Source organism: Perna viridis, chromosome 4 (genome assembly GCF_037379345.1).
Source record: "Perna viridis isolate PV_CMFRI_1.1 ecotype Kerala chromosome 4, ASM3737934v1, whole genome shotgun sequence".
NCBI lineage: Eukaryota > Metazoa > Mollusca > Bivalvia > Mytilida > Mytilidae > Perna > Perna viridis.
In genome coordinates this window covers 22,182,886-22,203,511 of record NC_142448.1, presented here as the reverse complement: position 1 = coordinate 22,203,511, position 20,626 = coordinate 22,182,886, and the positions used below count along the sequence as shown (strand labels likewise).

General features: G+C 37.5%; 1 protein-coding gene across 1 annotated transcript in view; it reads left to right on the top strand.

Annotated features, from left to right (window-relative positions):
* The first annotated feature begins 243 nt into the window (after nt 1–243).
* LOC148619330 (putative chitinase 10) overlaps nt 244–20,626 on the top strand; it is a 50,328-nt gene continuing 29,945 nt past the window's right edge. The window contains exons 1-7 of the mRNA XM_088579094.1: nt 244–309; nt 1,314–1,478; nt 15,689–15,740; nt 16,211–16,402; nt 17,463–17,719; nt 18,504–18,628; nt 18,911–19,034. Of these exons, the coding sequence (XP_088435220.1) occupies nt 1,476–1,478; nt 15,689–15,740; nt 16,211–16,402; nt 17,463–17,719; nt 18,504–18,628; nt 18,911–19,034 (753 nt within the window). The 5' untranslated portion in view covers nt 244–309; nt 1,314–1,475. The remainder of the gene's footprint in view (nt 310–1,313; nt 1,479–15,688; nt 15,741–16,210; nt 16,403–17,462; nt 17,720–18,503; nt 18,629–18,910; nt 19,035–20,626) is intronic.

Sequence of the window (20,626 nt, the reverse complement as noted above, 5' to 3'; positions counted from 1 at the left end):
TTTGTTTATTATATTATCGTTCCGCTTGGTTTGTTGTCTTGATGTTGATGTTAATGTTTTTTCTTTAATTAAACTTACAAAAGTTCCCATTTATTTTGTTCTTAATATTTACCATGGAAGGACCTGAAGCACAGTATACAATATGATGTTGAAAACATGAAGTCAACAGGAAATATACTTATTTTGTGACCAAAGGTTATTATCTTTACAATACTAGGATGGTTTATAATTTTAAAATGACGGTGATGGTACATCATACCAACTTAACACAGATTTATCACCCAACATTGATCTAACCAACACAAGAAGGTTTATCTCATATTATGATATCTACTAGTATATGAAAGAATTGTAGACGATATTTCATTTAATGCATGAAAATATTCTATAAAAGATTGGTATTTGTATTTTCGTACATTTCATTTTGCATAATTTCTAATTTGATGAAATTACATGCTTTTTGTGCCGACTAACTTTTTTCCAATGGAAAGTAAGTCCTCCTACCTGACTTACCTAACTACCTTATCTGCGTAGTCTTGTTGGAAAACTTGACTTGACTTTTTATTTGACTTTAAAACTAGTCAATAATCAGAGTGGAGATGGCTAAATCTTACCGGTCGATAATTTCATACATTTTATCGGTCAATTCGTGCATATGGTGATTACATCTTTTCTGTCAATAAGTTCATAATGGTAATTACATCATACCTGTCGATAAGTTCATAATGGTGATTACATCTTACCTGTCGATAAGTTCATAATGGTGACATTTCTTACTTTTTATCGGTCGATAAGTTCATAATGGTGATACATCTTACATTTTACCGGTCGATAAGTCCATAATGGTAATTACATATTATCGGTCGATAATTTCATAACGGTGATACATCTTACATTTTACCGGTCGATAAGTCCATAATGGTAATTACATATTATCGGTCGATAAGTTCATAATGGTGGCTGATCATGAAGTACTTAACTCAGACAAATGTCCTTTATTAATAATAGGTTTAAATTTAAGAGATAAGTAGTTCCGTATCCCCAAATACTTTACGACAAACTTTCAACATCTATCACCTGTTTTGTAGCTTTTGTGTCCATCAAGTTGGCATTCGTTTGATAAAGCTCAAGAATTTCATAAAAAAGGCCTCTTTCCAATAAGTTCTAACTTCACTTATAGTAAACCTGAGAAGAGAGAAGTGTACGTTTATCTTGAATATTCCAATATAATTCATGTATAAGTACAAGCTGTGCCCTTCTTTTCTAACATATTAGATATTTGTTTACTTATTTATTTTCATAATCATGAATAGACAACGTTTTAATCACGAACCGACAACATTTTAAAATGATGACAAACGTTTTGATCTACCACGCATATTGCCATTTTTAGAGGTGGGATGGTGATATATTCCGGACCTTTATATTCTATAAATACGTGAAACGGACATCGTACTTCTAACCACAAACAATACATGGTAAGTGTTACAAAAGCTAAAATATAATCAACAAATAATTCATACTTTAACAAATTTGACTTGTAAAACGATTTAGCTTCATGAAACTTAAAAAAAAATTAATTAAAGCATCTAACAGCGTATAGTTTTTGTTTAAATATATCGAATTGCATATTTAAACTTCTTTTGTCGTGCATGCCAATAAAATACTTTCAATTATAAATCTATTTCAATTGAAATTCAAAAATTCAAAATTAAAAGCATTTGCCAAAGTAAAATACTGAGTTGTATTGCTAGCCTTTATTTTTTTGTAATTCTAATAAAAACTGGTTCTATCACTTTAAGCTTATCTGGTATAATCTCGAGGTTTTACATGTGCTCTAAAATCACTAGATGAAACTTAACTTAAATACCAGTTGTAAACGAGGTAGGTTAGAGTTGAGCTAATGGTGCTTTATGAAATTCACTAGAGGTGATATCAGCCAAGTGCATACAACTGAAATAAATATTTGTATCAAATAACCATTCATGTTTCGACAGAGGATCTATGTACGAAGGACGTCGTTGACGCTCCGTCCCTTTTCTAGCAAAGAAAAGAAAATGCTTTTGAAATCACCTATAGTTTAACACTTGAAAATGGGGGGGGGGATAAATTTCATTAATGCCGGAAAATGACAAACATTTATATCAATTATTTTAAAAGACGAAATACAATTACAAAACTGAAAAATCCCTCAACTTCAATTTCATGGGATAATAAAAAGGATGAATTATCATTTGATATGTAAGGTAAAAGTAAATTATTTACGATATTTTCCCCATAAATGTGAAATAAAATATATAAATTGAAATGAAGAAAAACAAGAGGCTCCCAGGAGCCTGAATCGCTCACCTGGTTAAAAAGTTTGTATTTCAAGGGCAATAAATTAACAACGAACTGTACAACAATTTTGACTCAAGAAGACTTTGGTAGGACTATTATAAGGATCATTTCAGCGATATCTATTATAATTTTCAAGATATTGGCTAAAAACTGTAAAAAAAAAATACTGTCTGACCCCTATGTTCAATTTTTAGTAACGGCGGCCATATTTTTCGACGGATCAAAAATCCCCACATTGGTTCTATGTAGGATACCCCAAGGAACATTCATACAAAGTTTTGTTCCAATTGGTTAAGTAGTGTCAGAGGAGAAGAGTTTTGAAAAATTATTAACGACGACGACGGACGACGACGGACGACGACGACGATGGACGCCAAGTGATGGCAATAGCTCACATGGCTTCGGCCAGATGAGCTAAAAAAGGAAAAAAAGACGTACCAATATTGTTTGTTAGTAATTGCTTAGAGGTTTTTTTTACGCCACGTATGCATATCTATATCTTTCTATCATTTGCTTGTTTACATGTGAATAAAGACGCGCATGATATTGTTATATCAAGAACAAGTTAGGGGCAATGCTTAAAAAATAAGACTGCCAAACATTTATACGAGTTTTTCCTAAATATGAACATGAGTTTTTATTGAAAATCAAAACTTTACGTCCGAGTAGCTGTGGAAATTGCTCTTCTTTGTAGTTCAAATAAATAGTAGCCACATTTGTATTTGTGTGATGTTGAAGATTTTGCCTCCATTAGATTTTCAAAAGGACGAAGTCCTCATCATTGTAAACGAATTTAACCTTTGACCTGAGAAGCATTCATTCTGACAGGAAGTTAACTTTTAATACCAAGGGTAATACAAAGCGAGGATCTTTTTCAATTTCGTATCTAGAACAACATTATATGTTTATAGCTCGCAACTTAAAGTTTTGTTACATTATGAAAAAAAGAAAATCTTAGTTGATGTAAAACTGTAAAAGGCATTATCATTTTTAAACATATCAATATGTTCAACTTCTGCCTCTTACAGGTTACACCTTTCTCGTTTTTACTTTTGTGACCATCCTAAGACATATTGATTGACGTCTTAAGATTTAGTCCGATCTTAGAACGAATCAATCGAAAACATATCTTATGACTTAACCATGTTCTAAAATCATCCTAAAACATTTTTAAAAACCAGGGCTCTGTATGTTGATTTTTGTAATCCTTTGTTTCTTTACTCGTTTTTTTTCATTCGTTTCAATTGCTTTTACTTTTTTAGCAAATAAAAACGCTGACCACAGTATGTTTGTCTAACTTGGCATCTAAAATTCTCGAATTTTAGCCGGAAAAGTCATATTTTGTACGTATACCAATATCAATAATATCGAAATATCCCCATACAACTTAAGATGCCGGAGACTTTTTTATACAGAGGGCTTGATGAAGACAAATATCATAGGACAACAGGCATATATCCTTATTGGTACCTATAGTTAAGTTAAAATAAACCTATTCAGGTCTCTACGTAAAATATCCACCGTTGTACAAGTTTAGTAACTTGCTGGATAATATTGTTGTTTTTACAAATGATCTTTATTTCTTACGTCATTTTCTCAGAGGCGGTTCAAGAGGGTTCTGAGAGTTTGAACTGCCTATATCATTAGAAAATTTGGGCAAATGAGCAAATAATAGCCTGAAACCCTATTTTCTGGCCATCCATAAAAAAATCTCACGATCCACGCCCGATTTCTAATGCACAAATAATAGTTATAGTAATGATCCCTGGCTTTTGGCGTTTTGAAATCTCGGGACATAGGTGATTTAACTCGAAATTAAAAAGAAACACGAATTGACCTTTGAAAATGGTCAAAACGGTTATGAAACAAAGAATTGATTTTGTAATGGGAAAATTTTACCATGCTCCAAAAATTGGAATTATAACTTTAAAATTCTTACGGATGCCGTGTATAATTATGTAAGAAAATTGATAAAACGAGAACAAGAAGACATTGATTCACTGTCAGAGTGGGTAAAGGCTGTCAGGTCTTTGATTTTGAAAAGTATGAAAGTTTTAAGTAGGTCAATGCTACATCAGTTTTCAAAGACCCTGATGTAGCAAAAACATATTTGTCGTATTGTCGTGCCAGCAGACAAAGCCCAGAACAACTTTGTTTTTTTTCTGCAAAACACATTACATTAAATGTTTATTATCAGAGGTAGTCGTAAAAAAATGGCAGTAATAAGACATATACTGCTACCACACTCTCCAAAGAAGAGGTAGTGGAAAACCACAAAGCTGGACTATCCTCTTTCGGTCTGTCTACCAAAGACGATGATTGTGATCTAAAATATATTTATTGGATTCCTAAACTACGCAAGAATACATACAAACAACACTACATAGATGGATCTACAAAATGGAACACCAAACCGCTTTCAAAACTTTTAACTTCTAAACTCACAGCTGTAAAAGATGGTCTCCAGTCTTACCACGGTTGTAGCCAAAAATATCTAACCCGAGAATGTCTAAAGGTAATTTTTACCTAATTAAACCTTTCATTACCAAAACGTCTAATCACAAATTGAGGGTAATTTCCAAAATGTCTTTAAAGGTAAATTTTAACCTGATTTCAAAACACTGGAATTGACAACATATTTGTCCAGTGTGGTGGATGCATTTTTCAACAAACAGTCGACATTCTAATGGAAACAAATTGTGCTCCTCTACCTGCTGACCAATTTCTTCACTCAAGCTGACTTTATAGCTGATCTAATCCAAAGGAATGAACATCGTTTAGCCAGATCCTCTGATCTCAGTTTCGGCTATATAGATGGCGAATTATCGTTAACCAATCTTAGTTTCGAGTATTTTATATATCGCATCTACCCCAAAGAACTTGAGATAAAGGATACTACAGACACTGCAAAGTCAGCCTCATATCTTGACCCTATCTTAGAGATCAATGGTAAAGGAAAACTATCGACTAACCTATACGACAACCGTGGTGACTTTTCATTCCGTGTTGTCAACTTTCCTTTCATCTGTGGCAATATACCTTCAGCACATGCACATTGAGTTTTCATGTCACAACTCATACGTTATGCAAGAGCTTGCCGTAACTACACATACTGTTTGTATCGCGCTAGATTTCTTACAGTTAGTTCTCTTGAACAGGGTTATGTTGCTACAAGATTGAAGTCATCACTACAGAAGTTTTATGGTCGTCATCATGATCTCGTGGATCGTTACGGTGTGTCCATCTTAACCATTAGAACCGATTTGTTCAACGTGTAATGGTTTTCTTTTCCTCTCTCGTCTACCCCGGACTTGACTTTTTATTAGCAGCTCAGTAGTTGTTTCTAGAAAAGCAGAGGAAGCTTACTCTACCGGTGCATCTGGTCCATGCTCCCAGTTTTTAGTGCAGTCAGAGTTGCTCATTCTTACTATTGTTGCTTTGTACGTATTATTTTGGTTATTTTATGTTCTTTGTTGTGTTCGTCTGTTTTCCATGTCTGGTATTTGTCCATGGATTACATTCTTTTGATTTCCGCTATAATTTTGGTTCCCTTCATTACTCTGTAACAATAATTCACTAGTCAGACTCGAACTTAAAACTTTTTTCACGCGTATTCTGTTGGACTATGGACCATAAGTGATTAAGTAGCAATAAACAATCCAAGTTCACTGTTCGTTTTTACTAGATGTTACATTTAGTTACATAGAAGTTACATAGTAGAGGACGCTTAACCTACCGGTGCACCTGGTCCATACTCCCAGTTCTTAGTGGTGTCCGAGTTGCTCATTTACTTTTGTTGCTTTGTATGTATGATTTTAGTTACTTTATGTTCTTTGTTGTGTATGTCTGTTTTCCATGTCTGGTCTTTGTCCCTGGATTACATTCTTTTGATTACCGCTATAACCTTGGTTCCCTTGATTACTCTTTAACTTAAATCAACCATCTAGTCAGAATCATTGTCAATGTCAGAGATAAATAAAGGGGGGATTCAAGACGGACAAGGAACAAAACAAGAAATATCTGACATCATGCGATACATGTGCATAATATTCACCTAGTTCAAGTCTTTCAGTAATATCAATAATATGTTTTAAAATATATGTATAAATATATATAGTATCAAGATATGTCGTGCGTGTGTGTGTGTTTTTTTTAACTCAAAATGGTTGTGTACTGTCACTGCCACGTGATTTAACCAAGTTTTGCAACTTTTTCCATCTGTTTTTCAAAAGTAATGTCGGCGGCATTCAAAACATTATGATTTCACTGCTTTATCTAAAATTTCTTATACTCGAAATTTGACCATTTAGGTACAAGTAAAACGTGACATTATTTAGGCTCAATATATTGATGTAATTCGAGGCCTCTGGTGTGATCTAAAGTGTTTTAACTATTTATCACCATACTTTATTTGGGATTGTAAGTAATTATAATTGTTCATTCATTCATGTCTTTATGTTCTCTATTACAGAGATTCATATCAACATATTAAATAAATATATGTAAACGTGTAGAAAGGTCTGAAAAATTCCCAACGATGTTAGAACTGTCAAATTTGCGATGCAAATTTTTGGTAGTTCCCTCCGCGGGACTCGAACTCGTACCGCTGTGACATCTATAGCCTAGCTGGCCGAATGGTCTAGGGCGAGTCCCGCGGAGGGAACGACCAATAATTTGCATCGCAAATTTGACAGTTCTAAGGTCTGAGAAATTCCCAACAATTTTAGAACTGTCAAATTTACGGGTGATATTTACTAAAAATTGTTTTGACAAAATATTCCCTGTGAATGGTCAGAGTCCTGTACAACGAATCTTTGTCAGTAAATGTGAATATCTATGAATTGGTTGATTGATTGATTGTTGGGGTTTAACACCGAGCAACAATATTTCAGCTATATTCAGGCGATGAACATGAAAGGAGTGATAAAATGAACATGAAATGATGATGATGAAGAGAAAAAAGGGATGGGACACAAGGATAATACGGTCGAAAACTTTGGATTGCCACAAGATAAAAGGGAGGGATGGGTAGGGTCGGGCAATTTCGCCTCCTGTGGCGGAGCGCAAAGGTTCCTACTCCTATCGAATACCACAGCAGGGTTCTTTAACGTGCAATGAACGTGGCATCTTTCCCAACACGGTGCACCACTATGGTTTGCTGTCAGGTTTTCCGTATTATAGCCTAACAACCCCAGCAGGCACGATACCACAATTAATTTTCCCACTATCTTCTTTGTAGCCTTCCTATAATTTAAAAACATTCCACCGGCACAATTCAATTAAGATTTTCAGGGATGTCAATATGAACCTTCCAACAACTTATACATAAAAAATATAAAAAATTAACCATTATTTTTTCAGTTTATATGCATAAACAAATACCCTAAAAAATGATCCAAAATGGCTTCCGGATGTCACAAACTTGACCTTTTTTTACCTCACCAAATCACAACCTAAATGTCAAATTTCTTATTTCAACACATCTACTGAAATAATTTCATTATTCCTCTTCCATTTGAGCACAAACAGGATGAGAAATTCTGAAAGGAGGTCTTTCTAAAAAATTTTTGAAAAATCCCCTATTATTATAGGAACTATTTTCGAAAACAACGAAAAGCTAAGGGCAGGTGATTGTGGTCTCGTACCAGCATGTAACACACCAGGGGTACCCAATTCCACACATCCCAGTTGCTTTGTGGGCAGAGCGCCTAGCCCCCCGCTAGGTTTCTGAGCACTATTTAGTCACCTTTTACGACAGGCCTAGCGCTACTGCAGGCCTATTCTTTTCACACCCGGACCTGCACGGGGCTATCTATGAATTTAGTCATATACATGTAATAACAAATATAATTTTGTAAGCTGTAATTCAAGCAAAGTGTTGTATGCCATCTGGTCAAAATAATGAACATAGACAGAGTTGTAAACATCTTCTTGTGACCGTTATTGCATATTCTTATACATAGATAACACAATTTGAGTGACAGTCCCGAATAGATACGTCGGCTCTATTTACTGAATTGAACTCAGTGTAAGAACATATCATTCTAAGAAGTCATCAGCTTTCAACTATTGGTAATTAAAGACTTGTTTTCACTGTAAATTTTAACTGCCAATGACCATAAAGTGGTCTGGCATTTTTGGTTACTAGGGAGAAGATACATGGTGATTGAGGTTAGTTGAAGTTAGTTGTGTTGGTAAGACAGTAAATGTGTCCAAACTGTTTGGTGTGTCATAGCCCGCCCTAGCCATCCATACTCAGTTTTACGACTTCATTTTAAATCAGTAAATATTATATATATAAGTAATAATGTAGTGGAGTCTTTTAATAAATACTGGCCTAAGTTGCACTGTATGCATTGTAAGTGTATACTCTGTGTGTATGTTGATCAAAAGTAGTCAAATGTGTAGATTAAAACCATAATTTGTAATTTACTACATTAACAGGGCGGGTTCAGACTCTTTGAAGAGGAGGGGTGCCAGAAAAAGGGGTGCTAGGACATTATTTGCCATTTTTTGTCAATTTTGCACATGAAACTGACAAGCCCTCTGCACCCCCCTAATCCGCCACTGATTAGAGTATACTGTGGATTTTCAGTATTATTTATTCAAGTAAATTTTGTGAAAACTTCTATTAATATCGCACTATTGCTATCATAATATTGAAAGCCTTGATTCACAGCGATACTTTGACTTTTTTATCATCTAATGGGAACGTTGGAAGTGTTAAGTGAGACCTATTGTATTATTCCAGTTAATTAAAATTTTTAAATGTTTGCCATTGCATTAGACAAAGCGTAACTATTTTCTATGATTTTGAGAGTAGGTCCTAAACGGGAACTGGTCCGGGACCACAGAATGCCCCAGAAGGTCCAAACCAAAGTTGATGCCTCATAGGGAGTCGATAACGGAACCGATGGAAGAGTTCATTTTTTATCTTATTATGCTTTTGCTGGCTTGACTTTTCGTCGATATTTTTGGGGCGTTACTGAAATTCTGTATACTTAAGACATTCTTGTGCATGTACATTCGTTGAGTAAAGTTACGACTTGAGCATTTAATTGGAATTTTAGGTCTCTCGTTTTATTGTATTGTATTTAGCTGTTTTATATTAGCTGTTTTGTATTTAGCTTGATCCTGCTGTGACCGTTTAAAATTGTCTCTCTCTTTTTTTTTTTAATCCGTCAATAATTGCTCATTTTTGTTACAGATAGTTTTATTTGTACATTTGGTTAAGCGTCGCATTGTAAATCAGAACTTATCCTCACTTTCTTATGTATTTGTGATCGATAGAAGAAGAAAAAGTCGGGCAAAGGAGATTTTGTATAGAATTGTCAAGTAATTTTACTGACTCAAACAATTTTCTTTACCTATTTACACAAACAACAGCAGGATTTTGATAGGAAAAATAATTAGAATGGCTCGGTCTTGTCTTTATCGGCTATACTGGTAGAATGGCTCGGTACTGTCTTGATCGGCTGTACTGGTAGAATGGCTCGGTCTTGTCTTTATCGGCTATACTGGTAGAATGGCTCGGTCTTGTCTTGATCGGCTATACTGGTAGAATGGCTCGGTATTGTCTTGATCGGCTATACTGGTAGAATGGTTCGGTCTTGTCTTGATCGGCTATACTGGTAGAATGGCTCGGTCTTGTCTTGATCGGCTATACTGGTAGAATGGTTCGGTCTTGTCTTGATCGGCTATACTGGTAGAATGGCTCGGTCTTGTCTTGATCGGCTATACTGGTAGAATGGTTCGGTCTTGTCTTGATCGGCTATACTGGTAGAATGGTTCGGTCTTGTCTTGATCGGCTATACTGGTAGAATGCCTCGGTCTTGTCTTGATCGGCTATACTGGTAGAATGGCTCGGTCTTGTCTTGATCGGCTATACTGGTAGAATGGCTCGGTCTTGTCTTGATCGGCTATACTGGTAGAATGCCCCGGTACTGTCTTTATCGGCTGTACTGGTAGAATGGCTCGGTCTTGTCTTTATCGGCTATACTGGTAGAATGGCTCGGTACTGTCTTGATCGGCTATACTGGTAAAATGGCTCGGTCTTGTCTTGATCGGCTATACTGGTAGAATGGCTCGGTCTTGTCTTGATCGGCTATACTGGTAGAATGGTTCGGTCTTGTCTTGATCGGCTATACTGGTAGAATGGTTCGGTCTTGTCTTGATCGGCTATACTGGTAGAATGGCTCGGTCTTGTCTTGATCGGCTATACTGGTAGAATGGCTCGGTACTGTCTTTATCGGCTATACTGGTAGAATGGCTCGGTCTTGTCTTTATCGGCTATACTGGTAGAATGGTTCGGTCTTGTCTTGATCGGCTATACTGGTAGAATGGCTCGGTACTGTCCTTATCGGCTGTACTGGTAGAATGGCTCGGTACTGTCTTTATCGGCTATACTGGTAGAATGGCTCGGTCTTGTCTTTATCGGCTATACTGGTAGAATGGTTCGGTCTTGTCTTTATCGGCTATACTGGTAGAATGGCTCGGTCTTGTCTTTATCGGCTATACTGGTAGAATGGCTCGGTACTGTCTTGATCAGCTATACTGGTAGAATGGCTCGGTCTTGTCTTGATCGGCTATACTGGTAGAATGGCTCGGTCTTGTCTTGATCGGCTATACTGGTAGAATGGTTCGGTCTTGTCTTGATCGGCTATACTGGTAGAATGGTTCGGTCTTGTCTTGATCGGCTATACTGGTAGAATGCCTCGGTCTTGTCTTGATCGGCTATACTGGTAGAATGGCTCGGTCTTGTCTTGATCGGCTATACTGGTAGAATGGCTCGGTCTTGTCTTGATCGGCTATACTGGTAGAATGGTTCGGTCTTGTCTTGATCGGCTATACTGGTAGAATGGCTCGGTACTGTCTTGATCGGCTATACTGGTAGAATGGCTCGGTCTTGTCTTGATCGGCTATACTGGTAGAATGGCTCGGTCTTGTCTTGATCGGCTATACTGGTAGAATGGCTCGGTACTGTCTTGATCGGCTGTACTGGTAGAATGGTTCGGTCTTGTCTTGATCGGCTGTACTGGTAGAATGGCTCGGTCTTGTCTTGATCGGCTGTACTGGTAGAATGGCTCGGTCTTGTCTTGATCGGCTGTACTGGTAGAATGGCTCGGTCTTGTCTTGATCGGCTATACTGGTAGAATGGCTCGGTCTTGTCTTGATCGGCTATACTGGTAGAATGGCTCGGTATTGTCTTGATCGGCTATACTGGTAGAATGGTTCGGTCTTGTCTTGATCGGCTATACTGGTAGAATGGCTCGGTCTTGTCTTGATCGGCTATACTGGTAGAATGGCTCGGTATTGTCTTGATCGGCTGTACTGGTAGAATGGCTCGGTCTTGTCTTGATCGGCTATACTGGTAGAATGGCTCGGTCTTGTCTTGATCGGCTATACTGGTAGAATGCCTCGGTCTTGTCTTGATCAGCTATACTGGTAGAATGGCTCGGTATTGTCTTGATCGGCTGTACTGGTAGAATGGCTCGGTCTTGTCTTGATCGGCTATACTGGTAGAATGGCTCGGTCTTGTCTTGATCGGCTATACTGGTAGAATGGCTCGGTCTTGTCTTGATCGGCTATACTGGTAGAATGGCTCGGTCTTGTCTTGATCGGCTATACTGGTAGAATGGCTCGGTACTGTCTTGATCGGCTATACTGGTAGAATGGCTCGGTCTTGTCTTTATCGGCTATACTGGTAGAATGGCTCGGTACTGTCTTGATCGGCTATACTGGTAGAATGGCTCGGTCTTGTCTTGATCGGCTATACTGGTAGAATGGCTCGGTACTGTCTTGATCGGCTATACTGGTAGAATGGCTCGGTCTTGTCTTGATCGGCTATACTGGTAGAATGCCTCGGTCTTGTCTTGATCGGCTATACTGGTAGAATGGCTCGGTCTTGTCTTGATCGGCTATACTGGTAGAATGGCTCGGTCTTGTCTTGATCGGCTATACTGGTAGAATGGCTCGGTACTGTCTTGATCGGCTATACTGGTAGAATGGCTCGGTCTTGTCTTGATCGGCTATACTGGTAGAATGCCTCGGTCTTGTCTTGATCGGCTATACTGGTAGAATGGCTCGGTCTTGTCTTTATCGGCTATACTGGTAGAATGGTTCGGTCTTGTCTTGATCGGCTATACTGGTAGAATGGCTCGGTCTTGTCTTGATCGGCTATACTGGTAGAATGGCTCGGTACTGTCTTTATCGGCTATACTGGTAGAATGGTTCGGTCTTGTCTTGATCGGCTATACTGGTAGAATGGCTCGGTCTTGTCTTGATCGGCTATACTGGTAGAATGGCTCGGTACTGTCTTTATCGGCTATACTGGTAGAATGGTTCGGTCTTGTCTTGATCGGCTATACTGGTAGAATGGCTCGGTACTGTCTTTATCGGCTGTACTGGTAGAATGGCTCGGTCTTGTCTTGATCGGCTATACTGGTAGAATGGCTCGGTCTTGTCTTGATCGGCTATACTGGTAGAATGGCTCGGTACTGTCTTTATCGGCTATACTGGTAGAATGGTTCGGTCTTGTCTTGATCGGCTATACTGGTAAAATGGCTCGGTACTGTCTTTATCGGCTGTACTGGTAGAATGGCTCGGTCTTGTCTTGATCGGCTATACTGGTAGAATGGCTCGGTCTTGTCTTTATCGGCTGTACTGGTAGAATGGCTCGGTCTTGTCTTGATCGGCTATACTGGTAGAATGCCCCGGTACTGTCTTGATCGGCTATACTGGTAGAATGGCTCGGTCTTGTCTTTATCGGCTGTACTGGTAGAATGGCTCGGTCTTGTCTTGATCGGCTATACTGGTAGAATGGCTCGGTCTTGTCTTGATCGGCTATACTGGTAGAATGGCTCGGTCTTGTCTTTATCGGCTATACTGGTAGAATGGCTCGGTCTTGTCTTTATCGGCTGTACTGGTAGAATGGTTCGGTCTTGTCTTGATCGGCTATACTGGTAGAATGGCTCGGTACTGTCTTTATCGGCTGTACTGGTAGAATGGCTCGGTCTTGTCTTTATCGGCTATACTGGTAGAATGGCTCGGTACTGTCTTGATCGGCTATACTGGTAGAATGGCTCGGTCTTGTCTTGATCGGCTATACTGGTAGAATGCCCCGGTACTGTCTTGATCGGCTATACTGGTAGAATGGCTCGGTCTTGTCTTGATCGGCTGTACTGGTAGAATGGCTCGGTCTTGTCTTGATCGGCTGTACTGGTAGAATGGCTCGGTCTTGTCTTGATCGGCTATACTGGTAGAATGCCCCGGTACTGTCTTGATCGGCTATACTGGTAGAATGGCTCGGTCTTGTCTTGATCGGCTATACTGGTAGAATGGCTCGGTCTTGTCTTGATCGGCTATACTGGTAGAATGCCCCGGTACTGTCTTGATCGGCTATACTGGTAGAATGGCTCGGTCTTGTCTTGATCGGCTATACTGGTAGAATGGCTCGGTCTTGTCTTGATCGGCTATACTGGTAGAATGGCTCGGTCTTGTCTTGATCGGCTATACTGGTAGAATGGCTCGGTACTGTCTTGATCGGCTATACTGGTAGAATGTCTCGGTCTTGTCTTGATCGGCTGTACTAGTAGAATGCCCCGGTACTGTCTTGATCGGCTATACTGGTAGAATGGCTCGGTCTTGCCTTGATCGGCTATATACTGGTAGAATGTCTCGGTCTTGTCTTGATCGGCTATACCGGTAGAGAACTACACTCGAGATTCATTCGTTTACAGCTTGGGCTGATCTTCTGGATGGTTCATTACTAGTTTAGGAATCCTTTTAATACTCACTGCGTGTGTGGGTCGTGAGTATTTTCTAGGATTGCTCGGGAATCGTTCAGCTTTTAGTTTAGGGTTCGTTATTGCTTATTTGTGAATCTTCGTGGATGAGTAATTACAAAATCGGGAATCGTTCAGTTTTTCACTCCGTTGGTGGGTCATTCGTTCAGTTTTTTCTTCTTGTATTGGCCGTTTCCAGTTTGGGAATAATTCAGTTTTACTTCGAGGGTCATTAACAAGAGATCGTTTTGAGAAAACTGTTAAAGTGTTGATATTATTTACTTGTTACTGTGTTCTGTCCTACATTTCTTTATGAGATGGTCAACTAGAAAAAAATACCATGAACCCGTTGGCTAAATATACCTTAAACTTATATATAATGACGTGGCTTTAATTAAAGTACACACCCGTAAATTAAACCTATCAAGTATTACGTGGTCAAACAGTTCCTTCTAGCACCTTCCGGGTATTGTTAGTCGTTTCTTTACATAGTTTGTTAGTTTAACAGAGGTGTTTATTTATATATGTCAATCTTTGTTAAGTGGTTTTTTTAATTCAAGTTACAGCAAATGTTTGGATTCAAAATATTATTGATAAGATTTTTACAAGGATATAAACAAATTAATTTGAATGGTCTTCTTCCCCCGGGATCACAATCGTGACAATTTTAGCATCGATTTTACAAATAGATCCGTCGGACCTTAAGAACTTTAAGGTCCGACGGATCAGAACGCACTAGAAAGGTAAATCGAATTTTAGTATATAATTATATTTTTACATGGAAACTACTTACGATTATCATTTGGATAAAACAGAATAATTGAAACCCAGTTCCTACTTTCAAAAATTTGCAATAGTACAAAATGTACGTTTTCGTGTTTTCTTTCATTATAAGGACTCTTAAGAGAGTAACTATTTGATTTTTTTATGGGGCTAGGATCAAAATTTTCTAACCTTCCCTTTTATTCTAAAAAATAGTAGAAAAAATATGAGGACAATAATGGCCTGTTCTTCCTTTTATTATTTGAAAATTTCAATCCTGTCTTTTTATTTCAAATTTTATCCTACCCCCTACCCCTATAAATCAAATGGTAGTTCCCTTAAGTTCGTAGGTGGTTATGGTGGTTATATCATGCTCTGTCTTACCCAAACACTATTGTGTTTCATTAGATGAAAAGATTTAAAGTGAGAGGGAAATCTAACAGTTAGCCTTTTGGTGTAATAAATACAATCTAAAAATTTAAGATAATTATAATACTCCTATGATAGATCTTTATCTTTGACTACATAAGTCATACATAAGAAAATCGGCTGTGAAAGGCCCAACTTGACATTTTCATCATTTTAAGGTGAGTAGATGTACTTAAATGGCTGGATCCGTAAACCACTACAAATGTACAATGCGTAACAACATATATAGTAATAGATAATAGAAACTTACCTATGGATAGAACAGTAATTAATTACTAATTAGAACATTGTAACTTACATATTTGTACATGTACAGGTATATCATCTACCCTTTTATCGGCCATGTATGTTAAGTTTATTTTTTATTTTTTCAGATGACCATATTATGGAATAGTTGTCTGTTTTTACTTGTTCTGCTTTCAGCTGGTAAGTCATCAGATATTTTACAAAGAAAATAAAGTCTAAAATATATTAAAAATGCTGCTATCGCATATTTTGTCATGGTGTTTATATAAACATATTATCTGTTATTATTGCTGAGTATAATGTAGCAACAATATTTCTAAATTTTAGAATTTTAGTATATTCAGTTAGTAACCTGTGGTATTTTTTTTCGATTAAAAACTAAAATTATGTTTATGTCTACTCTTCATTTGAAATCATGCATTTTGTCCGTGGTTTAGCAAACGCTAACATTGAAATGAGACAATTGAAGTAGTTGAACAAATGCACTTGAAATAGAACTTTTTTCCTGCAAAAAAAAATAGAATTTAAAGAAATAATAAATGCTAGTAACATAAAGCAAAATTTTCGACGTAATCTGATTTTTTAGAAACGCTTGACAAAAAATATGAGCAAAATACAGTAGAATCTCCGGTTTTGCATTGAATTTACAGGAACCAGCCAAGCCTACAAGAGAGTATGTTACCATACAAACTGGGCTCAATACAGACCAGAACCATACAAGTTTTTTCCAAGCAACATTGATCCTTTCCTTTGCACACATATCATGTATTCGTTTGGTAAGGTTGTCGGTAATAAGATAGAACCATATGAATGGAACGATGAAAGTACAGACTGGAGCGTAGGTAAGACTTTTATGTCACAAGAACGATGAAAGTATAGATTGGATCGTAGGTAAGACTTTTATATAACAAAAACGATGAAAGTACAAATTGGAGCGTAGGTAAGACTTTTATAATACAAATACGATGAAAGTACAGATTGGAGTGTAGGTATGACTTTTATATAACAAAAACGATGAAAGTACAAATTGGAGCGTAGGTAAGACTTTTATAACACAAATACGATGAAAGTACAGATTGGAGTGTAGGTATGACTTTTGTATCACAAAAACGATGAAAGTACAGATTAGAGCGTAGGTAAGACTTTTTAACATAATCACAGGGGCTTGCTCCCACTATCAAGTATGCAGCCCGACTAGTATATAACTCGAAATAACCATTAAAATCTTCAAAAATAACTTTTGCGCAAGCGTAAAAATTGCGACAGTCAATCTTGGAATTTACAATTAAAGTCTACGTTATTTCGACTACCGACCGACTGTTGCATTAGAATTAAAAATCACATGAAATATAAATACGAGTTTTGAAACTGAAGCTATATAATACGACAGTTTCTTGATCAAATTATTTCGTTGGGAATTGAACATCTTTTTGGTTTTGTTTGTTTATGGTTCAGTAAAATCATATTTCATTTGTAATAAACAAATCAATATACTTATTAAATCTTCTCTTGAAATCGTAATTATTCTAATACAGCACGGGCATACAAGTTCACTGGTGTTCATTTGATATATCATAAGATAGACCCTTTTGTGGTAAGTTGGTGAGCATGCTTAATATACACTGCCGCGAGGTAGGGCTTGGGTAGAACTAAAAAATTTTCCTCTCGGAAGTGTATTTTCAACTACCCCAACGTTAGCACAAAAGGGTCTATTGCGTGGTGTGATGTGATGTGATAATGTGTGTACCAATATTTATAGCATTCGGGATGTTTGATTGAAAACACGAGATTATTGTTATTTTTTGTTTATTGCTATGCACAGAGGATATTTCACTCGTTCAAATTTGAACGTAATGATTCGTTGAAAGTATAATGTTATGTAAGTTTGATTTTTTACAATAGGAAAATATGAAGAAACTGCAAATTTGAAAAAGGTCAATCCAAAATTGAAGATATTGTTAGCTATTGGTGGTTGGACACATGGCTCTGGGCCATTTACGGAACTAGTAGACAATACGGTTGATATTGAACTGTTTTCACAAAATGTAATAACGTTTCTAAGAAGGATCAACTTTGATGGCCTAGACCTTGATTGGGAGTACCCGGCCAATAGAGGGAGTCCACCTGAAGACAAACAACGGTTTACAGAACTATGTAAGGTAGGTTGGGAGTAAGAGAAACCGATAGTAGACACTGTTTTATAATCGTTTAATGCATTTGGAAGAAATATTAAAAATGTAATTTTATAGTAAAGTAACTGATTAAAAAATAACATTAAACTATAGCACATACATACAGCTTTAATACTGTCTATCGATTAGCTTTATTTTACCTTTTTTGTTTGCTGACTTTAATTCCTCGTCAGTACCAAGGAACCGAAGGACAATATAATGCTATACCATATGCCTTCAGCGTCTGATTGTACTACATTCAGACAGACAACATAAAACATGTCCGCCATTCAGTTATATTTTGAAAGAAATTACTTTTTATATAAATCTGAAAAATATTTTTGATTTACAGTGGGACTATAGCTCCAGGACTAACTCATCGTCGTATTTCATTAAATTAAGTCGTATATTTCAGGGTACCAATTCCACGGCATAACTCCTCAGTTTAATGCATGCCAAAACACTATTTTTAAAGATGTTTAACTGTTATCGTATAATATACATTCTACACTTACATTCAGATTTGAAGATTTGATACGTCGCCAGTAAACTGAATTTGAGACAGTCAAATATACGATTAGCACCAAATCTACGTATACGGCATTAGGGACGTGTCGTTGTCCACATCTCTAGATTTTTTTGTAAATTTGTCCATTGTATACAAGTATACCCCCAGTTGTATAATTGTAATACATGTATTCATAAAATCCCAGTATCTTTGTCTGGTAAGATTGATTTATTCATCAACCATGTTGTTATTTTATTATTATAGACTCTAAGACGAGCCTTTGAAAATGAAGCAAAACAGTCAGGAAAAGATCGTCTTTTATTGACTGCCGCAGTGGCTGCCGGCGAAGGAACTGTCACAACAGCTTATGAAATTGGTTTTATTTCACAGTAAGTCAGAACATCCTTGAATGAACTGCCACAGTAGCTTACGAGATTAGCCTCAATTCACAGAAATATTCAATATTTTCTTTGTTTAAACTATCACGACACTTTTTTATATTTGCCCTATTCGTGATCTTTTCTCCGTCAATGATGCACTCTAGCGCTTCTAGATTCTGAAAGGAACTGGATTGTTCTTAATTAAATATTTAAGCCTATTTTGGTACAGTTGGATGCGCTAAAAAACTCCCCAAGTGATATTGAATAATCATATTTATTATTTTTCTGAAGGGAACTGGACTTCATTAATTTAATGTCCTATGACTTACATGGAAGCTGGGAGAAAACTCTAGGGCACAACAGTCCACTTTATGCACGTAGTGACGAAACTGGGGAACAAGCCACTTTAAACCAGGTACGTCATCTTCATTAAATTACGTCCCGTGTTGGTCTTGGTGTCAAAAAATAGGCCATCACCAGCGCTAAGCTAGTCGTAAAAGGCAACTAAATATTGTTCAGAACTCTGACCGGTGGTTAGGTGGTTAGGGTGCTCTGCCTACAGAGCAACTGGGTTGTGTGTCCCAGATGGTGGAATGGGATACCCCTAGCATGCTTCCATGGTGGGGTCGTCAGGCCATAATACGGAAAACCTGACTGCAAACCATAGTGATGTAACGTATTGGGAAAGATGCCGCGTACCTTGCACGTTAAAAAACCTTGCTGTGGTATTCGATAGGACTAGGAACCTTTGCGCTCCGCCAATTGCCCGACCTTACCACCTCTCCCTATTTCCAGTGGCAATCGAAATATGTCGACCCTATAATCCTTGTGTCCCATCCCATTTTTCATTTTATCACCTTTTCATCATCCAATTCATGTTCAACGCCGGGATTTAGCTGAAATACTGCTGATTGGGCGTTAAACACCAACTAATCAACCAATCATTCAATTAATCAATAACTTACTTACTTACTGCCCTTTACGCCACTGGCATGTAGGACAGCAACGGAGTTCCTCCACTCTTGTCTATCATTGGCAAGTTTCTGTAATGTGCCCCAAGTCTTCTTATGTTCTTTGACTTCTGCTTCAATGGTGCGTCTCCAGGTGATCTTTGGGCGTCCTCTCCTGCGTTTTCCCTCAGGTGTCCAGAATAGGGCTGTTTTTGTGTTGTCTTTTGGGTCTTTTCGCAGAACATGTCCTAACCACTTCCATCTTCGTTTCATAATGATGGTGGCCATGTCTTCTTGTTGGCATCTATTAAGGAGGTCCTGATTACTGATCTTAAGAGGCCAAAATATTCTTAGGATCCTCCTCAGACTCCTGGTGTGAAAGGTTGAGAGTTTGTGTTGGTCTAACTCTGTTATCCTCCAGCACTCTGACCCATAAAGCAGGATAGGCAAGACGCAACTGTTATACAATTTTAGTTTGGTGCGGATAGTGTACTGTCCTGATCTCCAGACAGGTTGCAAGCTATTAAATGCTCCTCTTGCTTTTGAGAGTCTAAGGTGGATGTCGCTCTCCGCACCTCCATCAGTTGTAACTATACTACCGAGGTATGTGAATTTGTTGTTAAAAGGTAGACATTGTTCGTGCAGTTTGATAGGTGTTGGTGTGTTTACATTCAACATCATAACCTCGCTTTTCTTTTTGTTGATGTTTAGCCCAATTTGTCCTCCAAAATTCTGAAGTTTCTTGGTCTTTTCTAGTATGTGTTGGTGGGTGTGAGAAAGCAAAGCTATGTCATCGGCAAAGTCTAGATCTTCCAAGATGGAGAAGGTATTCCATCTGATGCCTCTTGGTGTATCTTTCGTTGTTTGTCGCATCACCCAATCAATGGCTATGATGAAAAGTGTTGATGACATAACACAGCCTTGACGGACTCCACTTTTTACATTGAAATACATGTCGCTGTTGTTTCCGACTCTGCATCTGAAGTTCGTGTAGAAACCTTTGATGACGTCTATAAGTTGTTGTGGTATTCCGTATGATCTAATTATTTTCCATAAA